Source organism: Schistocerca piceifrons, chromosome 4 (genome assembly GCF_021461385.2).
Source record: "Schistocerca piceifrons isolate TAMUIC-IGC-003096 chromosome 4, iqSchPice1.1, whole genome shotgun sequence".
Taxonomy (NCBI): Eukaryota; Metazoa; Arthropoda; class Insecta; order Orthoptera; family Acrididae; genus Schistocerca; species Schistocerca piceifrons.
This window is the reverse complement of record NC_060141.1, coordinates 387,781,828-387,808,688: the sequence shown is the minus strand read 5'-3', so window position 1 is coordinate 387,808,688 and position 26,861 is coordinate 387,781,828. Positions and strand designations below refer to the sequence as shown.

General features: G+C 37.0%; 1 protein-coding gene across 1 annotated transcript in view; it reads left to right on the top strand.

The window, feature by feature from the left end:
- Positions 1-26,861, top strand: part of LOC124795862 (E3 ubiquitin-protein ligase highwire-like) — a 327,500-nt gene that overhangs the window by 108,721 nt on the left and 191,918 nt on the right. Inside the window, exons 12-13 of the mRNA XM_047259943.1 lie at positions 14,881-15,125; positions 20,490-20,732. Coding sequence (XP_047115899.1) covers positions 14,881-15,125; positions 20,490-20,732 — 488 coding nt within the window. The remainder of the gene's footprint in view (positions 1-14,880; positions 15,126-20,489; positions 20,733-26,861) is intronic.

Sequence of the window (26,861 nt, the reverse complement as noted above, 5' to 3'; positions counted from 1 at the left end):
ATATACATGTTCTGAATTATCCATACAGGCTTCACATTATAGATGATAATTACAAAGTCCATTAAACCTTGGGCCAACAGTTGCATGAGAACACAGAATACCAAGTACAAGTCATAAGGGAGTGTGAGAGAAGCTATTTTCATAACTTAAATACATTCACCACTGGACCTCGGTGTGGGGGTTTCCTCACATATTATTGGCAGTGGCTGTTGTGGGATGCCCAGCAGTGACTAGTGCTTCATGTATTTTAAAATGAAGTCAACAGACGGTGGTCAGTATCGCACTTTAATTGGCAGAGTACAGCAGGAGACAGAAAAGCATGGAAGAAGCTACTGTAATAGCGTTCTTTACCTTAAGATTAGAGAGACTACACCTTGTAAAGGTTGAATTAACTGAACAGTAAATAAATAAATAAACACAGAGTATGCCAACAATCCTGTCATCAGTTCAACAGAATTTGGGAGCTTTCTAAGTGAAAAGAAGCCAGAATTCAGCTTTTATCCACTTACTGATGTCATCTCATTTGTTTTACCCTCGTCTTCACTACAGGTTGGCCCCTATCATCTTGGGATCTGGCTGGCCTGCTTTTCTTTTTTAACGTCCCCCAACCTCTCCACCTGTTCTCCATAGTGAATTAACTATTAGTACTCAAAGGTAGGTAGTGTGTACATTTTACTTTTATAGTTGTGTCTTGTCAACAGTACTACACATTTTGTCTTTTAAAGTTAAATAATGGCCTGCAGTTCTGTGTTGTAATTTATTAAGCACCTCATTTATTATCTATTTAGATGGCTAGGAACTTCACACATGGAGGCACGTCCAGTGTGTGCCCATTGATCTTTACTTTTGGCACCAGTAAGTCATTTTGATTTATTTGAGGTTGCAATAAGTTACATGTTTCACATATCATTATATTAGTGTTAACAATAATGAATGAACTATATTTTAGTCCCACTCATGCAATTATGCTTAAAAACAAAGAGAAATGATTTTAGGTTAGATCTAAAACTTGCTTTGCTACCCGTCAGACATTTTATTTTTCTGAGCCACTGACAGTTTTGATAATGGGTAATAAAGGTCATTTTTCACCCATTGTTGTAGGTACAGACATGACTATTCTTATCAAACTGTGACAAATTATTTATGATGAATATCATTAGCAAATGTATGTATTCTGATGGTGCAGTTAAAATACCTAACTCCTTCATGAGGTGCTCATATGATGATGGCAGGTGAACACCATGTATTATTCTTACTGTTGGCTTCCGTGAAATCAATACTTTCTTTATAAGTGATGATTTACCCCAGAAAAGTATTCTATAAAAAATTATTGAGTGGAAATATGCAAAATATGTCACGAGGTTGATTTCGTTTGTTTTCAAAACAAACACTCATACAAAGAGTAAAAGTAACTGAACGTAACTGATTCAGAATGAATCCTATGTATCAAAGGAAAATTCAATTGAGAAATCTAATAAATTAATTATGAGACAGAATTGCTGGTCAATACTTGCCTTCAGGAGATGAAATGGTTAGTACTGCCGATGGACACATCTAAATTTTAAAGCGATAATGCTGTCCTAGCTTTCAGAACTATTAATTCCTTTCTTAGAGAAGAGGGGGAATAGTTTTGAGAAGGCTGGAAAGGAAGCAGAGGCCATAGTAAAAGAAATAAAGAGAAAACAGGGATTATGGACACGGTTGAAGGGAAAAAAGGGATAATCCTAATCCTAACCATGCTAATGACAGTGCACTAAAGAGTGCTTTAAAGTGCAGCTAAAATATCTTGAAGTATGTCCTGATCATTGCGATTGATTGATGTACTTCCTATCAGTGTTCTTGTATGAGCTATCAGACTGTGCAAATCATGGCACAGGATTGCCTGGCCAGGATGGTTGTGATTCTATGACATATTCATTATGTTTGCCATCACTTTTTCCAATTTTTTTGTGTTCTGAGTGGTTGTCATGTTAGTGTGCTAACAATGTAAACAATATAAACTCTTACTTGATTTTGCAAGTAGCTTGCTGTGTCCAGTTATTTTATTAGAGACACTGATGTTGTGAATTAACATCTATCTATGCAGCAGTGATTACGTATCACCAGAATTCATAAAAATCACAGGCTGCAGAGAGAGAAATTAATTGCTCATTACAATTATATTATTTGCAAGATAGATATTAAATCTAAAACAAAGAATACTAGCTTTGTATATGTAGAAGTGGACATCATGCAGACAAATCACTTTACTAACACTGAACAAATTAATTTCTCATATTTATTAATTGAAGCAAATATCCGTTTAATCATTCACTTTTTACTACTAATACTAGTTTACTTCAGGCCAAACTACATTGTGACTGCAAAAGGTGCTTGGCTTGCATGTGCTCTGATTGTTGCAATGATTTCTTTCAGCTGTATCATACTTACCAGCATGTAGCATTATAACATTTCCTTTTTTTTTAAAAAAAAAAAAAAAACCTTGTTTGCACATGCAAGTGGCATGAAGTTAAGAAGTTGATGTCTAAAACATGTATATTATTCAAAGAATACTACCTAACTGTACTCCATTATGCTGCATGAGAATCCACTTTAAGAGACTGTATGAAATTATAGAGAAAGAATTAATAATTATATGCAGTGTTTGTTTGGCATTTTTGTAACTGCAACATTTCCTTCGTCTGTAACCATTAATTTACTATTAATGAACACTTGAATCAGATGGAGCTGCTTTTAACAAATGTCTGATAGAAAAAGGAACATAGAGTACTGTAATTAGCATTGAAGAACATGTTTTGTTTGGGACAATTCTTTTTAATCAACAACTGACATATTTGGCATTAAATAAAGGCAATTTGTATTCCTTATATTGTTATCTCTTAAAGTAATTATTGAATTGGTGAAAAATATCTTTGCATTACTGGCAATTAATATTCAAACAAATTTGATACAGGTTTTCAAAATTTATTTTTTTATTGATTTATATATTCTCCAGATAAATACAAGATTTGTTTTAGATGTGGGCTCATTTTATAACTCATGTCATAACTTTCTGGGATCAATTATAAATATATCTCCCTTGCTTGTACATAATATGGTGTAAATTAAGAGACTGTGGGCTCATTTTTCAAGTCATAACTTTCTGAGATCAATTACAAACATACCTCTATTGCTTGTATATAATATGGTTCAAATGAAGACAGTTTATTTCTCTACTGTACTACTATAGAAATATGTAGTGAGTTGCCCCTGCAAAACAGCTACCCTTTAAACTTAATATACATTTCATAAATTTGTTACAAATGTGATCCCTGTGTGAAAGGGGCTATTGTCTGCACTCTTTGTGTTATGCCTTGCCAGGTGATAATCACAATCTCTCCTGTTATAAATTCATTTGAAATGTTGTACTGCTTGTATCTTAGGATTAATGATGGCAGTTGGAAGGATTTCTTACTCTTGAACATTCCTTTACGTGAGTCATTTTAAGTGACATAGCATAGAATCATAACTGCATTTTTTGAAGGATGACTACTTTATTTATATGCTTGTATGCAGCACACCCCATTCCATGTGTAAGATACACCATTCGGTCATAATTCAGAACTTGTGACATTATCTTCAGTGCTTAAACTGTGATGTCCGCAAGGCAGATGCCTGCCGAACATTACACAAAATAATGCAGTTATATCATCCAATTTTATCTGAATACGGTCATTTGACACAACATTCCATTGCACTCTGTCAGGTTGGTGGTGTAATTGAAAGGACATTACACTTGTTTTACTGAGTTTTAAGCTTGAATGATTAGTTTTGAATACAGTAATTCCTCATATCACTGCAGATACTAGAAAAATTCAGTGCCAAATTATTCTCATTGCGTTCCCAGGTAACAACACTTACTTACAAACTAATTACTTCTCTGACCAAGAAACTAACAACAATTTTTGTATCATCTGTATAGTGAATAATTTGCTATTCTGCAAAAATATGAACAATAAGAATCCCAGAACTGACCCTTGCGGCACATCACACTTTACTGTAGAACTAGAGTTGTACTTTTTCCATTAAGGCCACTGTAGGACCATGAGATATACTTATTAAGTATTTAAACCTCTCTGTGTTCAATAATTGTGACCTGTTGTCTGACTTGTAAATATGATTGTAAGAGACTTAACTATTCTTCTGATACCACAAGTTTTCAGTTTATTAAGTAGCAGTACAAGAGAAATTGCATCAGATGCTTGTGATAGCTCTAGGAACAAACATGCTACCATTTCCAGCCTGAAGTTTCACTCTGCAACACAATGTGCACTGATTTGAAACTTCACTTCACATTAAAACTGTGTTCCAGACCGGGACTTGAACCTGGGTACTGTTGCCTTTCATAGGTAAATGCACTGGTGACGGAGCTATCCAAATGTGACTTCTCACCTACCCTCACAGCTTTACTTCTGCCAGTACTTCATCTCCTACCTTCCAAACTTCACAGAAGTTCTCCTGTGAAACTTCCAGGACAAGCACTCCCAGAAGAAAGGATTTTGTGGAAAAATGGCTTACCCACAGGCTCGGGGGATTGCTTTCAGAATGAGTCTTCACTCGGCAGCAATTTGTGCACTGATTTGAAACTTCCTGTGGATTAATATTTTTGTAATGACTGGTTTTGATCTTAGACCATCACCAAATGAATATTAAATGTACATCAAAACAGTTTTGAACCTAAAAAACCATAACAAACTATATTTCAGTTATACCTCTCACGATGAAACCATTGACTTTATATTCTGTGTACTACATGTGACTTTTTTGTCCATTTGGTTCATTTTCCAGATACACAGTGCTATTTATGTTGTTATGGTTTTGTAGCTTAAAAATAGTTTTATGTATACGCGATGTGTGACTCATATTCACTATGGTGATGACTGTAACTGATCATAGTGAAGTATACAATCACACAGCCATGTCTCAAGAATTTTTCAAGTATTTAACATCTGTAATTTATTAATTAAGGTGTCCATCAGAGTTGCATATAATATTTTTATTATTGGCTAGTTCAGAGTTGTATAGTTTAAAATAATTACACTTTCTGTAACATGCTGAAGCGAAATTCAAGCATTGGGCTTTGCAGCACGACTCCCCACATGCCAGTGATAAAAAAATGTCCATCATAAAATTTCATCTGGCGAGTACATCCAGCAGAAAAAGGATGTTAAAGGGTGGCAATCTGGCAACACTGTAACCACATGTATGGTAACTACCTCTGTCAGCACATATTAGTCAGGTTGTACAGTTGGTGCTGTGGCTAGATCAGTGTGCAGGAGGTTGATGGTTCGATCCTGGGACGAGGCATATGTTTTTTATTTGGTAAAAATAGTCCAGGTGGTGAGGCTCTGTCATCTTAATCATCAACAGTGATTGCACTTACATACTACAGTCGTAGAAATGGGAGATCGGTCAGCTTTGAAAGAAGCCCTTTTCACATCGTAGGCGTGAATTTATTCACTCCACTTCATCTACTAGATGCAAAGCCCGTTTTCCTTGCTCGCTACTCCAGTGGTCCCATAGATTAGTACCAACTATTATTCTTGTCTCGTTCAGGTCCATTACATTTCATTAGGGCCATACTTAGCAATGTGCTTCGTCCAAGCTCAGGTACTACTTGTATGTGTTATCACCAAGGTCCAACTAATTATGTCTTTCTACATTGAGTCTGGTAACCGCATGCTGTTTAATACATATCTCAAGGCATTATTATTATTATTATTATTATTATTATTATTATTATTATTATTATTATTATTATTCTATCAATGAGATTGTGGAAACATCACATCTATTACTGTTAGGGAAAAAGTGTGATTGAAAACTAAACATTTCACAATTAGTGGTGTTGGGATGAATCATGCAGTACAATATCTGTCAGAGGGATAATATGCATTAGGTGGAACAGTGTGACGTGTTTATACCGTAAGCGCTGTCCATCAGATATGGACTAGTTGTGATCAGAATACATCTACACCTACATCTACATTTATACTCCACAAGCCACCTAACGGTGTGTGGCGGAGGGCACTTTACATGCCACTGTCATTACCTCCCTTTCCTGTTCCAGTCGCATATGGTTCGCGGGAAGAATGACTGCCGGAAAGCCTCTGTGCGTGCTCGAATCTCTCTAATTTTACATTTGTGATCTCCTCGGGAGGTATAAGTAAGGGGAAGCAATATATTCGATACCTCATCCAGAAACGCACCCTCTCGAAACCTGGACAGCAAGCTACACCATGATGCAGAGCGCCTCTCTTGCACTTGCAGAGTCTGCCACTTGAGTTTGCTAAACATCTCCGTAATGCTATCACGCTTACTAAATAACCCTGTGACGAAACGCGCCTCTCTTCTTTGGATCTTCTCTATCTCCTCCATCAACCCGATCTGGTACGGATCCCACACTGGTGAGCAATACTCAAGTATAAGATGAACGAGTGTTTCGTAAGCCACTTCCGTTGTTGATGGACTACATTTTCTACGGACTCCCCCCATGAATCTCAACCTGGTGCCCGCCTTACCAACAATTAATTTATATGATCATTCCACTTCAAATCATTCCATACGCATACTCCCAGATGTTTTACAGAAGTAACTGCTACCAGTGTTTGTTCCGCTATCATATAATCACACAATAAAGGATCCTTCTTTCTGTGTATTCGCAATACATTACATTTGTCTATGTTAAGGGTCAGTTGCCACTCCCTGCACCAAGTGCCTATCCACTGCAGATCTTCCTGCATTTCGCTGCAATTTTCTAACGCTGCAACTTTTCTGTATACTACAGCATCATCCGCGAAAAGCCGCATGGAACTTCCGACACTATCTACTAGGTCATTTATATATATTATGAAAAGCAATGGCCCCATAACACTCCCCTGTGGCATGCCAGAAGTTACTCTAACGTCTGTAGACGTCTCTTCATTGAGAACAACATGCTGTGTTCTGTTTGCTTAAAACTCTTCAATCCAGCCACATAGCTGGTCTGATATTCCGTAGGCTCTTACTTTGTTTATCAGGCAACAGTGTGCCCGTGACAGACTCCAATGGACATGTGTGCACATTTAGTATTTTCTCATTGTAAACCACTAAACCAGTGTGGCAGACATATGGGATACACTGGGCTGGTGTTGCCACTCATGAATATGCAGCTAGATACCCCCATCGATGCCATCCACATAAAAATGTATTACGTCATCTGGAGCTGCGCCTTTGGGTATCAGGTTCTCTTCTTCCAGCATCATGCGACGGGGGTCGTCCACGGACTTGCCATACTCCAGCTACTGAGGAAGTTATTCTGGAGGTCATACACCAAGAACCTCAGTGAAGTACACATAGCATAGCGAGGCAGATGTGTGTCTCGCAGCACACGGTTGTTAATGTGCTGCACGAGCATGAGCTACATCCTGCAGATTGCCATCAGCGGATGCAATTCTGTGAATGGTTCCAACAACAACAGGAAGCCAATGATGATTTCGTGAACACCGTAATATGGTCAGATGAAGCAGCATTCATTTGTGAGGGTGTCTTCAATATCCACAATGCCCACTATTGGTGTGACATTAACTCGCATGTCTTACGTGACCGTGGACATCAAGTTCGCTTTGGTATCAGTGTCTGGGCCTGAATATTGGGTGACATGTTGGGCCTCTACATATTGCCTGATTGCTTGACTGCATGAAGGTATCATGTGTTCCTCTCAAACTATCTGCCTGATGTCCGCCCGTGGTAGCTGAGTGGTCAGCACAATGGAATGTCATGCCTAACGGCCCAGGTTCAATTCCCGGCTGGGTCGGAGATTTTCTCCGCTCAGGGACTGGGTGTTGTGTTGTCCTTATCATCATCATTTCATCCCCATCGACATGCACGTTGCCAAAGTGGCGTCAACTCGAAAGACTTGCACCAGTCGAACGGTCTCCCCGACGGGGAGCCCTAGACATGCGATATTTCCATCTGCCTGATACACTGGAAGATGTTCCACTAAATGTTCAGCAGAGGATATGGTTCCAACATGAATGTGCACCTCCATACTCTGGAATTAATGTGCGACAGTATTTGGACAGAACATTTCTAGGGAAATGGCTCGGACGTGGAGGTCCAGTTGTATGGACACCTGAAGGAGCACGTGTACTCTACTCTGCCGAAGAATGTGGAATAATTGGTAGCACATGTTCATGCTGTTCTTGTTACTGTGGAAGCAGCTTTGCTGCGAAGGGTCCAGAGCTGTATGATCCGGCGGGTTGCGCAGTGTTTGAACATGCAGGGAGGTCGCTTTAAGTATCTGTTAATCTGAGAACAACATATTCTGTTGTGAAGGTCATGCAGTCATTAATATGGATGTTATTATTTTCACTGGTTGCTAATGTGCAACATGTGAGCGCTCACATTACATGTAGTGTAAATGACAAGTAGATGTTGTGTTACTGTAGTATGCTGTCATGTTTAGCATTTTGAAATTGATATTGTTTTTATAGTTATTCTGTCCTATGATGGGTCATTTGTTTCGACTGTCTATTTCTTATTTGTCTAACCATGTATTTGTTATGTTCAGCATTACAGAATGTTGTAAATAGGGGACATATGGCACCCAAGAAGCAGTGTATATTACAGTATGAAATGTCAGAATGAAATTAGCAAAAAAAAAAAAAATGCACGGCAACCCCCACCTCCTGCATGGTAACCCAAAACTCTATCCACTGCACCAAATGTACAGCATGACTAATATGTGCTGACAGAGGTAGTTACCATACATGTGGCTTCAGTGTTGCAAGATTGCCACTATTTAACATCCTTTTTTTGCCAGATGTACTCGCCAGTTGAAATTTTGTGAGAGAGATTTTTTTTATCACTGGCTTGTGAGGAGTCACACTGCAAAGCCCGAGTGCGTGAATTTTTACTTCACCTTCTATGTGAGTGCTTGTTGACAACTCATGTTGTCCTCCAAACAGTATCATTGCTACTTGCTCCTGATCATTATTTGTAACATCAATAATTTAGAAGAGAGACACTTCTGTTCTACTTTCAGGTAAGTACAGTTAAGCATTTGAAATTGACCTGCTGGCTGATAACTGTAAAGTATTCACAGTTAAGCATTTTAAATTGACCAGCTGGTCAATAACTGTAACGTATTCAATATGTTTGCAAGCATTTGCACATAGAGACAATTCACAGTTCCCTGTTACAGAGCATTGCTCTCTAACACATTTGGTTGCTGCCATCCATAGTTATAACTTACTTCACTCCATTTTATTGATATCATGCTTTGCTTATCTCTTTTATTCTGTTTTGTTTTACTCCATAATCTGTTGTGTTGTTTAGTAATTCCTCTGCTATCACTGTAGTGTTCCTATAGCTTTCTGTTTATTTTCTGTCAAACTGTATCAGAGCCCTATTTTTCCAAATTTGCTTGTTTGCTTATCTACGTTTTGTGTGATACAAATAAATTGATATTATTTGGCAGTTACAAGGATTCCCTTACACTTCCACACAACATTTACATCAATTGCACAAGTTGTTGAAAGAATGATGGAAGCTCTTTGTGTACCTCCTTCTGTCTGTTGGCCACAGCACTCTGTATGTTCTCAGTGTTCATGAAATGTTTCCCTTTTAAAGCACATTTAATTTTTGGATATAGAAAAACGTCTTCAGGTGTCACATCAGGTGAACAGGTTTAGTGTTCCTGCATACAGGTCTATTTTGATGCTAAAAACTGTTTCATGGGTAACCAGTGAATTGTCGTGCAGGAGAATCAAATTCTTTTCTGTGGAACAGATGCGTCCTGTCCTGTCATTATCCAGTCACTGTCATACCATAAGGGAGTAATTCACAATGGATGACTCTAGAAGCATAAAAACAAAACACTTACCATTGTCTTGATGTGTAATTTCTGCGAACTTAGTTTCCTCTGCCTTTGTGACGGTGACTGTTACATGCCATTCCATACTCTGACGTTTTCTCTCTTGGTGAAACTGGAAACACCAAGTTTCATCTCCATTTACAGTTCATTTGAAAAGATTAGGATCATCATTGTCTATGGCTTTGGAGTTGGTGCAACATACGGCACAATGCTCTCTCTGCTCTTTTGTCAACAAATCTGGCACAAATCAGGAGCAAATCTTTGTCCTGTGCAATCTTTTCTAAAATCGAACTTGCTGTTTCCTTACCATCACCAAGTTTCACAGGAAGCATTCTGGTGGTAATTCACCTATAATCGGCAAGAATTTCTTGGCTTTTTCCACTTTTTCATCTACTCAAGCAGATGCAGGATGTCTGATATATGGTCTGTCTTCAAAGGATTTTGTTCCATTCCTAATTTACAATAAAATTTTATCTCAGCTTTTTAATCCATGTTGATATGTTTGACTTCTACCACTTGAACAGTGTTACTTTCATGGCAGCTGTTCACGCACTGGCTGAGTCATTGACACAATTGAAGCATCTGTATGTTCAGCACAGTCTAGTGGGTTAAATGGTAACTACATTTGGTGCATTTCTTGAAAGTGTTTCTGGAAAAATCATTAGTTTTATTTCTTATTTACCACATTGTGTAGTTGATGTGATTCATATTTTGTAACAGACAGACTCACAATATTGTCTGTAGCTTTTGTTTTAAAATTTTATATAGAGTTTATGTAATTTTAAAACACTTACAAAATCAGATTAAAAAATATAATATAAACCGATCAGGTTTCTAATGCAGTACCTTGAGATAATTTGGGAATGGGGTGGAGGGGGGGATTGGGGGGGGGGGGGCAGGGAGTGCAAACTGAAATAGGAAAGATATAGCTTTTGATACTAGTCAGCAGATGATGGAGAGTCATAAGAATATTAACAATAGACAGTAGAGAAGTACAGTGTCCAGAGAACCTGCACACGTGTGTTAAAGAGGAACTGAAAGCGTGGAAATAAGATAGGAAAGTTACAGAATTTGGAGGGGGAACGATAAATTAATTGAAGCAAAGCAGAACTGTTAGCAGTTATGTCATGATTTTCAGGAAATTTTGGCTTCTGTTTTTAATGGTTTGAAAAAAATTTAATAGGCCATATTTGGAAACTTTCATAATTAGATGCAGCAGTTTAAAGAAAGAAACAACTAGTGAAGAATAAGCGAAGTGAATGTTAACAGATGAAGGATAAGAATAGTAACTCTCCCTGTCACAACCAACTGATGCATCACCACATAAACAAAATGACATTAGGTAATGATGGGAAAGATGAAAACAGAAAGCGAGTTTTATACAAGCACATCCAGAGGGTAAACCAATATATTTTTCTGAATAGTGAAGTCACATTCCATCTTAATATTTTATTTCTTAATGGTGTTTCCTAGAAAATGTGTGATGTAAGGTTATTCAAAGAAATGAAAGAGAGAGAATAGTGTGTTCTCTAGGTAAAAGTTGGAATACAGTATGGAGAATCCTATATTTGCCCTCTGTACTTTAATGGAGTCTCCACTTACAACTAAACTTAAGTGAAACTGACAAGCAGAAACATGTACTTGTATAGTGCATGAGTGCTGTTTGTCTAATCTTGGCATAATAAAAATTAGAGAAAAGCTAAGATGATGGTTTTAATGCATCAGGTGCTCTATAGAGTAACCTCCTATTTCAGTACAACACAGAGATTGCTCATATATCCATGTAAAACTGTCAGAAAGTCCTTCTTAGGGATGTCATTTAACTCATGCATTGTGTTGGCTTGATGTCGGTTATATTGTCAAAGCATTGATTTAGAGATATTTCTCCATTGTGATTTGTGACCACCTGTCCATACTTAATGCTGCCTACTCACAACTTATTGGTTGAATGCACATCTGTTGTTTACAGTTGTTAGTTCAAGCTGCTACTGTAGTTACTGCACTGAGGTCACTTATATGCCAGGAATAAAGTCAGTCTCGACCCTTCTTGAATGGATGGTGTGTTTTCCCTTTCACAGTGGTTTTGTATCACTAAGTTAGTGAATGACACTGAGCTACAGAATATGAAATGAGATTTTGATAATTCCCTGCATGTGGTTTCCCAAAAGAAGTAGTCAGAATTTTTCATGTCAGATTCTCATTTACTTAAGCATCATAATGTAAGGTGGAATGAGAGCCTAACAGGTTGATAGATTAGATATGATAGATTACTGTTAACACTTGCAAGAGAGAGAGAGGGGGGGGGAGAGACCTTGGGGGGGGGGGGGGGGGGGGACCAGTTGACAGTATTAGGAAAGGGTGGAATGGGTGGTAGTTGAGAAAAGTGAGAATTAACGAATATCCTCCTGGAAGGACATTACAAACTCAATAAGATAAATTAAATTTAGAAAACAGTCAGTCATGTTACTTTATGTGCGCAAATCTTCTGGCCTCAGCATGCATGCGCATAAATACCTAAATAATACAGAAATTTTAGGATGAGAGCAGTAAAGTAAAATGATTAAAGGCAGCTCCCCACCTGTAGTTGATGGTGCACAGTCACACCATAGAAATAATATATCTTTTTATAAGTCAATGCCGTCACGTGAACAATCAACAAAAACCCATACCCATCCATGGCAGCTAAAAATTACTGCATTAAGAGCAAGGCATTTTCAATGCTTGCATTTAGGTTGCTAAATGGAACTACTTTATGTATTTTATAAAAAAATATTCATTATTTCTCAAAGATGTTTGTAAAAGGCTATGAAACCATCATTCTCAGTCTTTTCTGGTTCTTATATAGCCATCTTCTAATGAAATATTTGAATCAATCCGAGAATTCATCCTTTTTTTCATTTTTAACTGCTGAAAGAAGAACCCATACATTGTTCTACTATTTGTTTGTACTTTTGTTCACTTATTGTTCTGTTGAATTTTTTGCAGGATATTTTTAATTTTTGAATTGTATCTAAAAATAATTATTGCTTTGAAATTATGAGATTGCATCATCACTGATGCATATCTTAAGTTATTCTGTTTTATTATGGGCAAAATTCCCATTTTTTTCCATGCGTAGCAATCAGTATGCTAAATAATATATGGGACAGCTATTACACATATGTACCTATGTACATGAGAATAGATCACTACTCACCACTTATAGAAGGGACTGAGTATTTAACAGGCATCTAGAAAAGATGGAAAATTACCATTGTCATGAGTGTTTTGTTAGCTGTGACAGATTTTTGAATTCTAGCACTCTCTCCCAGTACATTTACTCCTTAATGGTTTTTGTTGCTGACAAAGAAAATCAGTTTAAGCTGTACTGTGACCTGACATACAAAAATAATTTTTATGGTGACTTGCCTCCTTGTTTTGTATACACTCTCAGAGTGTTAAAAATATTCCATGTTTTAAGGGTTAGTAGCATTGATCAAAACAAGATACAAATGTCCAGTAATTATATACCTACATCAAGAGCTATGATCACTTGTTCATCTTCGCTACTCAGAAGATACATCTCTTCTACTGCAAGCTCTTTGCTATCACAAGTGACCTACAGAATGCAGTAAGTAAATGATGACAGATTCCACTACTATTGTCCGTGATACAGCCTATAATAAACATCTGTTACTGTTCTTATTGTAAACCATATTCATAGTTCTGGGTAAGCGCAGTGCAGAAATTAGTTATAATGGAACCACTGAAATGCTTTTACACTGCAGTTTAGCAGTGAACTTCAGTGGAAGAGGCATGTTTTCACAGTAGTGAAGATGAACTAGTGACCTTAGAGCCCATTCGAATGGATACTTCTGTGTTATTTTAGTCCATACTACCACCTCTCAAAATATGGAGCACTTTTTTTAACACTGTTTATACACTGCTGTGAAGGTATTCAACAAACTCTATCTAACATAAAACAAGAGGTTGGAAGTCCTAACCAATTCAAATATTGAAAAGTTATGTGAACTTTGCAGCAAGTAACTGTCTTCATTGTAAAGCTGCATGACAAGTAGTAATGTGTTGTACACAGGATTATGTATTTACAGATGTTGGTAATTATTTTCTTTGAAAAACACTAATGTTATTGAGTAAATATTAAGGTGAAACAGCAGCTACTTAACACAACTGAGGTAGCAACAGCTTTATTCACTCTAATTACTTGGTTAAATGCGTATGGTATAAGTGTGAATAATATTAAGCTGTGTGGTGATAGGTTATTATTAATACAGTGTACAGATTAAGTTTGTGTGGTATGCTTGTCTTTTATTAATGCATAAGTCTACCTTGACTTGTTCTACAGTCTTAAAGGTTCTCCTTCTTACTGGTGTCTATGAAACCCAGTGAATGAATGAAAGAATGTATGAATAAAGAAGGTACTCAGTGCCTGATCTACAGAGTTAGCAGTAATGTATCCTCATATACAAATTTTGTTCCAGTCGGAAATTTCTTTTAATGCAGGTTACATTAGTATTCCATGTGCAAAGATTACAGATAAACCATAGTCACTGACCAATATTTTTTTGCAGTTTGAACTGAACAGATGCAGGTTAGGAAGTACAGGATGTTCATACAGAGTGAATGCCTTCAGAATCTTTGATATATTACTTCTTCCTGTATGGTGCATTTCACATGAAACTTTGAAAATAGAACTGTATAGTTGTTTTCCAGACAACTCATAATATTAAAAAGTTATATGGTATTCATTATAATGACTTAAGTGTTTTAGGTTGTGTCTTAACTCATTGACTGTGTTTTAGGTTGTAGCTTAACTCATTGACTGTGTTTTAGGTTGTAGCTTAACTCACTGACTTGCCTTCAACGTTATTCATTATTATGTACCTGCGGTGAAACATATTTAAATATAAATGATCAGAGGCTGATATAAATTCTTGACAGATACCTACAGTACTTATTAATTATTATATGTTGTATTGGTACAGCATCAGGGATCACAGCAGAGTCCCAATCACATCGTCGAGGCTCGACACAGAGTGACACAAGTGCTCTGGTTAGCAGTCTCACAAGAGACCTGTCACAATCACCAAGTGGAGCTACAACAACTGCAGGCACTGGGACAGGCACAGGAACCCGTGATCTCTCACCGAGTCCATCAGGCAGCTCTTTACACACACGCTCTGAAGGCAGCCCAAACAGCACACCTGGTACACCAAGAAGAAATGAGCAGGTCAGTAGTATACTTATCCTCTGTTTGCCAATATAATAAATTGTACTCTATTTTTACCATTGTCATTCCTTTGGTAAAACTTGCGGAATGAATCATCTTGAGCAGCTGTAGTTTTAGTACTCACAGTTTTCTTTGTATTGCATAAAATATTATATTGATTGATAGGGCAGACTTTTCCAAAGGACAGATTATTTAAGCTCATCTGGATATTTTTTCAGGAATAATAATAGATACAGAATACAGTACCATGTTTTTATTACTGTTTCTAACTCTTAATGGACTTGGATTAGAATAAATAATTTTCGTGGGGAAATTGGATGAATAAATAGAGATTTCTGGTAAGAGTCTTGTGATAATATTGTGTGTGGCTCTATGTAGAAACATTTTATATTTATTGCAAATGAAAAAGAAAGGAAGAAAACACCACAACACAGTGAAAAAGGAATTAAAGAGAGGTGTAAGTTTCAGATAAGTGTGGTTCAAGACTGAGATGCAAGCTGTGAACAGAGTATTTCAAATTATGTTCGAGAATAACAAATAATGTTCAAGTTGTATGTAATTCAGACACCACAAAGCTAATAACTGTTGTAAAAATGCATGCCAAAGAAACAAAGGCAAATGACTGACCTGAGAACTGCATCTAAAATTAGAAGAAGATTATAACAGACCAGAGATTAATAATTTTGAGACAGTGATGTTTTGTTCTTGTTATTGTATTCTTCAGTCTGAAGATTGGTTTCATGTCACACTGTACACTGTTCTATCCTCTGCCAGCCTCTTTAACTCTGGATAACTATTGAAATATCCAATGAAAAATCCGGTTTGGAATTTAATAATATTATGAAAAAGACAGTTGCTACCATATGGCAGATGCTGATCGCAGATTAGCACAACAGTATTAGAAATGAGCAGGTCAGTAGTATACTTATCCTCAGTGACTCAGTACCACTCAGGACTGGAGCAATTGAATTACATTCTCTGCCAGGATTTTGGCTACCTCTTGTTGTGCGCTGAAATGAGAAATGTCCTACCCACTATCCTTCCAACCCTTCCCACAGTGATATTCCACCACTCACCAAACCTATGCAATGTCCTCGTCTATCCCTGCACTACCCCTGCTCCCAACCCTTTGCCTCATGACTCATATCCCTGTAATATACCTAGAGGCAAGACCTGTCCCATACATCCTCCCAGCACCACCTACTCCAGTCTGGTCACAAACATCGCCTATCCCATCAAAAGCAGGGCTACCTGTGAAACAACTCAAGTGATCTACAAACTGAGCCGCAACCACTGTGCTGCATTCTATGTAAGCATGACAACCAACCAGCTGTCTGTCAGTATGAATGGGCAGTGGCAAACTGTGGGCAAGAAACAACTGGACCACTGTGTTGCTGAGCACCCCATCCAACAAGACATCCTTCATTTAAATGACTGCTTCGCACCCCGTGCCATCTGGATCCTTCCCACCAACACCAGGATTTCTGAACTGTACATTGGGGGGCTCTCCCTGAAACATACCCTACGTTCACCCAACCGTCCTAGCCTCAATCTACGTTAGTCATTGTCCTTACCCATCTAGCCCCTTCTCTGTTCCCATCTCAGCACTACACAACCCTCTAGCCCACCAACACACCCAGTCTTTGTACGTCTCTTCTTTTCTGCTACCTTCCCTCTCTCCCCTGCCCTCCGTCTAACCTATTGATTGCATCTAGCTGCCCTACTCTCCATCTCATCCATGCATGTTCCCACAGCAGTTTCTAACAAAGGCCTTGTTGGCCGAAAGCTCACTTTCAGACAGTTTTTTTTAAATTCTTTTTAATATATTTTTTAATTTTTTTTTGTTTATTTATTTATTTTTTTAATCTGCGACTCAGCATCTCTGCTGTATGGTAAGTAGCAACTATCCTTTTTATAATACTGAAACCTACATCCATGTGAACCTGCCCACTACAGTCAAGTCTTGGTCTCCCTCTGTAGCTTTTACCCCCCAACCCCCACATCCATCTATTACCAAATTGATGATTCCTTGATGCCTCAGATGTGTCCTGTCAACTGGTCACTCCCTTAGTCAAGTTGTGTCCTAAATTTGTTTCTCCCCTACCCCAGTTCGATTCAGCACCTCTTTTCTAGTTATCCCCTCTACCCATCTAATCTACAGCATTGAGCTCTAAATTTCAGAACTTGTTTTATAGTTAGACAGAAGAGTACAAAGAATTGTTCAGAAATTTCATAGTAAGTAATGGAAAGACAACCAGTCATCTATAGTGGACTGATGTGTGCAGCATAGAAATATGTAACAGAAAACAGGATTCACACTAGCTTTCGAGCTTTTGCTCTTTTTCTACTAATAGTACACGCATTCAGACACACAATCGCAGACACCTAAATGCACAGTTCCGTGACCACGGGCCACTTTATTTAGCACCAATGTTAGTCCCTCCTCTATTATTGTGTTCACATGACAGTTCATTAACTGGAATAATATGTGAAGTGTATTACACTGAAAATTATTGAAATGCATTTTTAAATGGTGAGTGATAATTGTAATAAATGGTAGATGTTATTCCTTTTTTGCTGTCATATTAGGCTTTAGCTCATTAAAAATCACAAGAATAAGTCATTTTCATTAAAAGTTCTTTCTTCATTGCCCTGCTGATTCATCACTTCAGAATAGGTACAGTTGTAGTGCCACAGTGGAAAAACTGCCCTTAAGGCCCCACAGTGAACATGAGAGAATAAACTTTGGCTTTTGGCTAGCAGTAGTTCTGCTGCTACCAGTCAGCAGGAGCCGAGTACACAACTTGTTAAATGGCTTGTCTGCTCAGAGGTTTTGTTGCAAACCATTGCATTATGTCCTTGCATAAGGGAATAATGATTATTAAGGTGGCCCAAGAGGTCAGTCAGTAAAATACTGATATCAAAGACATTAGTTAGTAATGAAATAGGGAATTAAAGCTATGATCTGTCATGGTATTACGGTAATGTATGTGCTGCACTCACTCAGATTATAGTGTGCTTCATTCATAAAAGATTACTTTGCTATGATTGATGATCCTACAAAGTCTACACACAATGGTATACCGGTAGATGTAGTCTGAAGTAGTTCTAGCAGAGCAGTTGCAGGCAAAGAAACAGTTTGTTGTATCACAGTCATTTTAAGTTGCTTTGTTATAACATTCCGACAACTTAAAAAGTGTGAGTGTGGATCTGGGTTATATCGGCTTATTCCCCCAAACCACCTACCACTTCTTCACAAGGTGACTTACTTGGAATTTGCAGTCACTCTTCTTTACTGAATAGCCGGCTTCTGGAAACCCTCCATCGAATAATGCTAGGTACAGGAATTTTTAGACTCTTTCTACTTGTGAAATAAGTAGACATACAAACTTCACTTTTTGTCAGCTAATGATGTATTTGACCTCCATACACAATAAACATTTCACTTTCCACGTGAATATGTAACTTCCTGCAAGTCTCTCATATAGCTGGACGTTAGAAACAAATTGAGTTACAGTTAAAAGAAAGTTGGCTTGGATACTGTGACCTTTCTTAACATGAATCATAAAATGAATCTTGCCTCTACCAAGGTTGCATCAAGAGTCTACAGGAGTACTTTTTCAACTGTTCTTGTTTTAATAACAATAGTGAATGACACAATAAGCACAGAGCTGCATATAAATTCCATGGTTCTTTCGTACACACTCACTAAAATATCTAGGAATTGCCCGACAAGTACTTGTCGGTGTTGTCCAACCGCCGTGTCTACTTTCTTCCTGTAACTGATGTTAAACCTGCACATACAAACATGTGATGCGCAGTAGGTAGGATTCTACCATCCCACATTTATATCCAGAATATCGTGTGTTCAAGACAGTAGAAGGCTGAGTGGTTCTAGAATTTACACAGAAATTCTCGAATCACTGCACTGTGTTCACAGTTTAAATTCTCAGCTCTCAAACTGATACACTGAAAACTAACTTCTGAATAGCTTTCCTATCTCAGAATTTAAACACATGTGGTCTCCAGGCCATTTATCCCACCTTATTAGCGTTGCTATCACCAGCAAAAGGCCACAATCTCTGCCTTGCATGCTCTACTCTTGAGTTTTTTCACGTGATACACTACTCTAGTCAAATTAGTATCCATATATACCTGACCATAATTCGCTTACAAATATTTTTTTTGTATTGTTCAAATACTGTAGCCAAATGCAATACACAGTTCTTTACACAACTGTTATTATCACATATTATTATATTTTCTTGTCACAATTATTTTTCCTAACACTGCACAAACCAGAACAGTAGTTGCTTGTCAAAACAACTACTTTATTCCTTCTTGCCCATTTCGCATTAAACTATTCGAATTCGTCTACAGTTATTAATACATGAATTTTAAGCACGAAGTTTCTCCCTTGTCCCTCCTTGCTTTACCCACCTGAGCTCCGCAGCAGACGACATCGCCAGTGCCATCAAAGCTTACAAACAGATTTTACCCTCATTGGTGAGTGATGAACTGTGTAAGCTAAAAAAAGATAATATTCCTATTACTTTTTAGAGTAACTTTGATAGTAAATAATTCTCTGTTTTAACATGCATTGTTTTTATCATCTCTGGCCTTTCATTCCCACTTTCCTTTTTAAACATACTGTAGAGTGTTAAGTAACTCTGTCAATATGAATCTTCTACTGTGTGATTCTGTTTGCTGAATTACAGTGTTTGAAAAATATGATATTCTCAAAAGCCTAGTTCTTTGTATATTTGAAAATGGTGTTCGATTAAAGGGATATAACCTTGAAGCAATTCTACAGTAATAGCAATATTATCACTGAAGTAACACTCAAACTGCATGCACCAATAATGCTGCCATTTATTTTATCATCATCATCATGATCATCACATGTCCCTCTGATACCTTATCTGAGTTTAGGCATATGAGTTCTTTAATATTGGTAAGACAGTATCAATGAACACGAAATTTAGACCCTAAAGTAATCTCAGATTAAAGTAGTAATTGTACTGCTGTAAAGCACACAAAAATATTTACTTTCCTCAAGAATTTTTTATTCTGTGGTTATTGAAATATAATAACCATTTGATAAAGCATCAGACTTTAAGGGACGGAGACCTATGGCTGAATAGTGGTGCTTCAGTTGACCTCTCATTAGGACTTAGTTTAAACATTGTACTAATGCCTATACTGAGATGAATGAATAGAGAAGTTTTACTTTTAATATATATTGAATTAAATATATTGTATTAACCACTATCAATTAGTGTTAGCCCAAAATTGGTGAAAAAACTATAATAACCTTATTTTCAAATCTGTACTTATTAAAGTTAAAAAATGTTATTGTTTCAGGATTCTCTGTGTTCCACACCAAACCCTAGAGCCATGACCCAGACTGGCACTCAAACAAGTCCAGATAGTGGCAGTGGAAGTGGCAGTGCACCTAGTAGCATCAAAAGCCACTTTACCATTGGTGCCAGTGGTCGTTCTTCAAAGGAGGAACGCCTTTCTCCCAAACTTTCACGCAAAGACCGCAATTCTGTTAGCAGCAAGAGCCGGAGTAGTAAACGTGCAATGTCACCCGCTCCATCACAGGTAGAATTTACTAAAATGTTGTGGCTTGAGATCTGATACAAATGAAATAAAAGTGAGGCAACTATAAATCATACACACAAGGGATAAAATTAAAGTATGAAATATCATGTAAATTCTATGAATGTTTAATATCAGGCAATTAAAAACTAAGAAATGAAACCTACTAACAATAGAGCAAATGTGAGACCTTACTAACTATAGAGCAATACTTGAGACCTGGGAATGTAAATGTTCTGCACTACTTATATGTTATGTCAGTATATATTATTTTGAAATGCAAATGTTTTTGAAAAAGAGGTCAACATAACATCAGTTTCTATCATAGTAATTGGAAAATTAATCAACATATTTTGAATAAGTTTCCTTTTTTAAATTTTTGTATTTAATCTTCACTCCTCCTTCCGCTCTCTGCCCCCTTTTCCTTACCTCATACTATTATGATGATTGAATTTGAACTAACTTCAACATGGTTTGTGTTTTAATGTGTAAGATTTACACTGGAAATCACACAGACTAAATGGTCTAATTCTGTTCCATGCAGTTTAGCTGGGATAAACAGGCAATGCAATAAAATAATAGACCAAGAGTGAGCAGGAGGAGCTAGTGTCAAAGTAGTCTTGTGCTGTAAACTTCTGCTGTTCTGACATCAGTACAAGAAATAATGCAGTGTTTCTTTCAAAAAAAGTCCCAGATACTTCTCTTCCACATGTTCTTCAAAATTAAATTCATAATTTTTTGAAATGACAAAGTTAGTAATAAGATTTTACATGGTTGAAAAGTGTGTAATACAGGGACAAAGTCTTAGTCATGCTCATATGGAACCCTAACAGCTGTAATAACTGAACAGTTCCCACTGATATATTTTGCAGAATACTTCATGCAGTTTCCACTCAAAAACTGTAATTACAGTTGTAACAATATTATGAGAAGGAAAGTAGCCACTCACCATATAGCGGAGATGCTGAGTCACAGATAGGCACAACAAAAAGACTCAAAGTTAAAGCTTTCGGCCATTAAGGCCTTTGTCAACATTAGACACACACACACACACACACACACACACACACACACACACACAAATGCAAACACTACTCATAGACACAACTGCAGTCTCAGGCCTGACAGTGTGGTTTCAGTTGCTTGTGTGTGAGTTGCGCTTACGTGGTGTGTGTGTGAGTGTGTGTGTGTGTGTGTGTGTGTGTGTGTGTGTGTGTGTGTGTGTGTGTGTGTGTGTGGGCATGTGGGTGTCTAATGTTGACGAAGGCCTTAATGGCTGAAAGCTTTAATGTGAGAGTCTTTTTGTTGTGCTTATCTGCAACTCAGAATCTCCACTATATGGTGAGTGGCTACTTTTGTTACATTCCATCCTCGATTTTCCATTGTAATTACAGATGTTTACTCTTATTCGTTCTGCCTTTCCTGGCATTTTAGCTCATTAATTGGACCTGCCTACAAGTTGCAAATCATTATAAAATCATGAGATAATTGCTTATTCAGCTGTGCATGAGATAATTTTAGTGTAATTTAACTACATGGCCTGTACTGGTTTGTTATGGAGGGTGTTGAAAAACATTAATAACTTCTGTAGTGGAAACCACATCTTGACATTTTATAAGTCAGCTTTTTGATGAGATACTAGCTAATTATCTGACATTGGATGATTAGTTACTTATTGCAATCTTATTAGATAGGAAGATGAATGAAATCTGCTGATAGCCTAAAAATAATGTAATTTTATTCACACATTTTTAAAACAAATACAAATTACAAAATGAAATCTTTCATGAATGTCGTATAATATTAATCTAACACAAAACTTGCTGATAAAGCACCTCCCCCTCATTTGCCTCTCCTCCCACTTGTATAAAAATGCTGAAATTTAAATATTGTTTTAAATTTTTAAAATTAAAAAAGTTTAACAATCAGGTCATAGTACTTAGCCAAGGAATTTGTACCTATAAAACCTTGATCTCCACCTACCGCACCGCCACCTGACGTTGAAATTACTTACAAGCTAATCCAGCCCCAGTAGTAAAAAAAATTTGGGATATTAATTTTGTTTTAGGATTTAAACAGAAACATACATAGAAGCTGCATTTATTATCACACATTTATTACTAAAACTTATAATTAGTTATTCAATTTTTTAATAAAAAATATTTACGAATATTTACTTCAAAGCTTTAGTATTTACAAAATCTTTAACACATTAATTTCAGTTCATCGTAAAAGAAGGACCCAATTAGAAAAGAAGTCCCAAGTGTTCAGAAGTCTGTCGCACACTCATATAAAGGATCTGTTGCCCTTTTTGTGTATTGAAATAAAATTAGTACTACAGTAGGTTGGGGAACAAATTACTAATTAGTTTAGTGATGTATCATGCTGTCAATTTTCTGCATCCAGTGGAGGTGACATATCAAATGAGTCCAGTGTTTTCAACACAAAATCAAATAGAAGTAATGTACGAGTAGGACTAATAACAAATAAGAAACTAGGTGTGCAGATGAACTACCATGAACAACAGTATAGTGAAAGCATTACTGTAACAAAGGTAGACATAAAGCCACGAACCTACATAATATACTAGCTTCATATATTATTGGGAAATTGAAAAATAAAAAAAAGTATGCTGAGACAAAAGAAATTATTCAATTCATTAAGAAGAACAAAAATGTAACAATGGTGGGGGGATTGGAATTTGGAAGTAAGAAGAGGAAGAGTAGTAAAAATAGTAGGAGAAGAAGGACTGTACCAAAGGCATGGAAGGGGCAGCCAACTGGTAGAATTACAATTTAATCATGGCTAACACTTGGTTTAAGAATAGTGAAAGAAGGTTGTGCACATGGAAGAGACCTGGAGACTCCAGAAGATTTATATTGATTATATAATGGCAAGACAGAGCTTTATAAACCAGATTTTAAACTGCAAAACATTTCCAGGAGCAGATGTGGTCTGTGACCATAATGTGTTCATTATGAACTGCAGATTAAATCAGAAGACGTTGCAGAAAGGTAGGAAATTAAGGAGAAGGGGCCTGAACAGATTGAGAGAACCAGTGGTTGCTGACGGTTGCCGAGGGTTTCAAATGGGGCTTTTGGCAACACTTGACTGAAACAGAGGAAAGTAATGCAGCAGAAGATGACTTTGAAAGAAGAAACAGTATAGGCAGCAGAGGAACAACTTGGCCTAAACACAAGGACCAGTATGAGTCGTGGGTAACACAACAGGTATTGAACTTAATTTCCAAAAGGAGAAAATAGAAAGATGTAGCAAATGAGGCAGGCAGAATGGACTATAAAAAAATTAGAATGACAGGTAGTTCAAAATAGCACAGGAGGCATGGCTAGAGGAGAAATGCAAAGCTACAGAAGTTTGCATAACTGTGAAAATATAGATCCCACCTATAGGAAAATTAAAGGAATCTATGGAGGAGGGGAAAGCTATTGTTTGGAGATCAATAGCTTTGGTGGCAAGCCAGAATGAAGCAATTGAGGAGAAGACTGACAAGTGGAATATGTGAAAGGGCTATGTTAAGGAAAGAAACTTGAGGACAATGTTAGGGAAAGGTAAGAATAATTAGATGAAGATGAGCTGGAAGATGTGATACTGTAAGAAGAATTTGATAGAGTAGTGAAAGTCTTAAGTCAAAAGAAGAGACCTGGAGTAGAAAATGTTCCCTCACAATTATTGAAATCTTTTGGGAGAACTAGCCATGACAAAGCTATTATCCCTGGTATACAATATATAAGAGATTGGCAAAATACCCTCAGACTTCTATAAGAATGTAATAATCCAAATTCCAAAGAAGATACATGCTGATAGGTATGAATATTGCAAAACCATCCATTTAATAAGTCATGGTTGCATAATACTAAAACAAATTATTTGCAGAAAAATGGGAAAATTGATAGCAGTTGACCTCTGGGAAGACCTATTTGGATTTCATGCTGCCTTTTGTATACATTTGAAACTTAAATTTCCCTAACTAGTAACACACAACATCCAACACATTTCACATTTGCAATTCAGTTAGATTCACTTTTTTATAGAAGATATTATGATTCACATGGATCTCCACTACTTCAACCTAAGAAAAAATATATTTGGGGGGGAGGGGGGGAATCTTCAGAAATGACAGAAACCCAGTGAGGATAGTAAGTAATTATCCCACTAAGTTTTGGAGCAAAACAGAGAAGGCCTCTTCCGTTTTAGTGACATGTCTAACTGGAGTTCATTGAAACTGTGAAGCTACCTAGTAGTTGAGCTGTGTGTCTTAGTTTGTGCAATAATAGTGCAAAAAATCTTCTGATATTTGTGTGAGAATAGGTCAGTATTGACGAAAGAGGAGCAGAGCTGGGTAATAGACATACACATTGAAAGGTCAGTGGCAGCTTTTTAAAAGTCATTTTTCAAAGCAAACACAAATGCCCCCCCCCCCCCCCCCCCCCATACACACACACACAAAATCGACTCACACTCAATGCAGTGTGTGCACATATGCCTTTGTGTGTGTGTGTGTGTGTGTGTGTGTGTTTGTGTGTGTGTGTGTGTGTGTGTGTGTGTGTGTGTTTTAGCTTTGAAGAGGGACTTTGTACAAAAGCTTAGTAATTTGTTGTTCCTCCTACATGTCTGTTTCTTGTTCAGAGCTTCTTCTATCTGATGAGTAGTGTCATGTCCTCATGTAAATATTATAGTCTGTCTTGGATGTTTTGTTGGTGCAGACAGTGCAGATATTGTGTTTCTGCAAAGATGTTTGTGTAGATAGTTGGCAATTGTTATTGATCCTTTTAGCATTATTTTTTTAGCTACACTCTTGAAATAAATTAATAAGTCACTGAATTTTACCTGTTTATCTGTTTTCTGACTTGTCATCTAATGTTCATGAAAACAAACACCAAAGGTATTTAGTTGCTGCCGAATGTTCTGGGTTGTGTGGGTATGATACATAAAACTTCTTGCTTATAGCATTTCATCCAGATTTGTGATAGACATCTTCAGAAGTACTCCTGGTTCTGCTAAGTCTTGTTAGTGGAACCAGTAGCACATATGAGATGTTCAACTCAGCTCTGAATGATACATCAGAAACAGAAAAGTTTTATGGGCCATGACCATGGAAGATTTACCAGCAGTTAAGACAACCGCTTATGAAAGCTTTCATTGTAAGAGCAAAGACAGTCTCCTCACTCTGCTCAGAGAGAAACAATGGCTTACTCAAAGAATAAACATTAACCCTTTAACATAAAACCCTGAGTAGAGAGCACCTTGCACTACATTTACAGCCTGGCTGTCGTGTTTTGCTTGAGGTGGTCACTACCAGATTTCTTCTTTACTATGTGCAGCTTTGGATTCTCGATAACAAAATACATGCTTTCAGACTCTCTCATATATTGTTGTTTAAGAAGTGCTTTCAGAATAGAATTATTATAGTGATCCTGAGTCTGATGTTGAATTTAGCAGCTCATAAAATGAAGAATTTGATGTCACTTCATTAGAGACTGAAAGTGTTGCACTTTGTCAGTTGAGTGACAAGTGCTCACCAGAGGTAGGAGATAAATACATCCCCTGTGCTCCAGCCAGCTCCTCCAAGGTTTATGTTCACAGGGAACCATTGTGAAATATGTGGCTAGACTTCATAGTTACACAGAAACTAAAAGATGTTTTCTGGCTTCAGGATATTTTAGTCGAAGTCCTGTGTACAAGTATACTTGGATTTTATTATTGGTGATCTTCAGAATTTGTAACCCATTACTTTGAACTTTAAAAGCAGTCTAGATTTATGTCCACAGGAAAGCTTTGTGAAGTAAATGGTTAGACTACAAAGCTACACAGAAACTAAAAAATGACATCAAGTTTCAAGATATTTTAGTCAAAGTTGAGTGTATGAGTATTGTTGGTGATTTTCAAAATTTTGTAACTCCCTTTAAGGGCTGTCTTTATATGTCTGTATGTAATGTCATTCATTATAGGGTATTTTTCATTAATAAAAAAATATTTTTTGTAACATAATTTGGAAAAAAATTTCTTAGACGGTTAATGAAATCAGTCAGTTAGAGAGGCAGTAATAAGTAAAATAGAAGATACTGTAGGTATGCTGGAATGCAATAAATTCAGTACAACATACTATTTGGT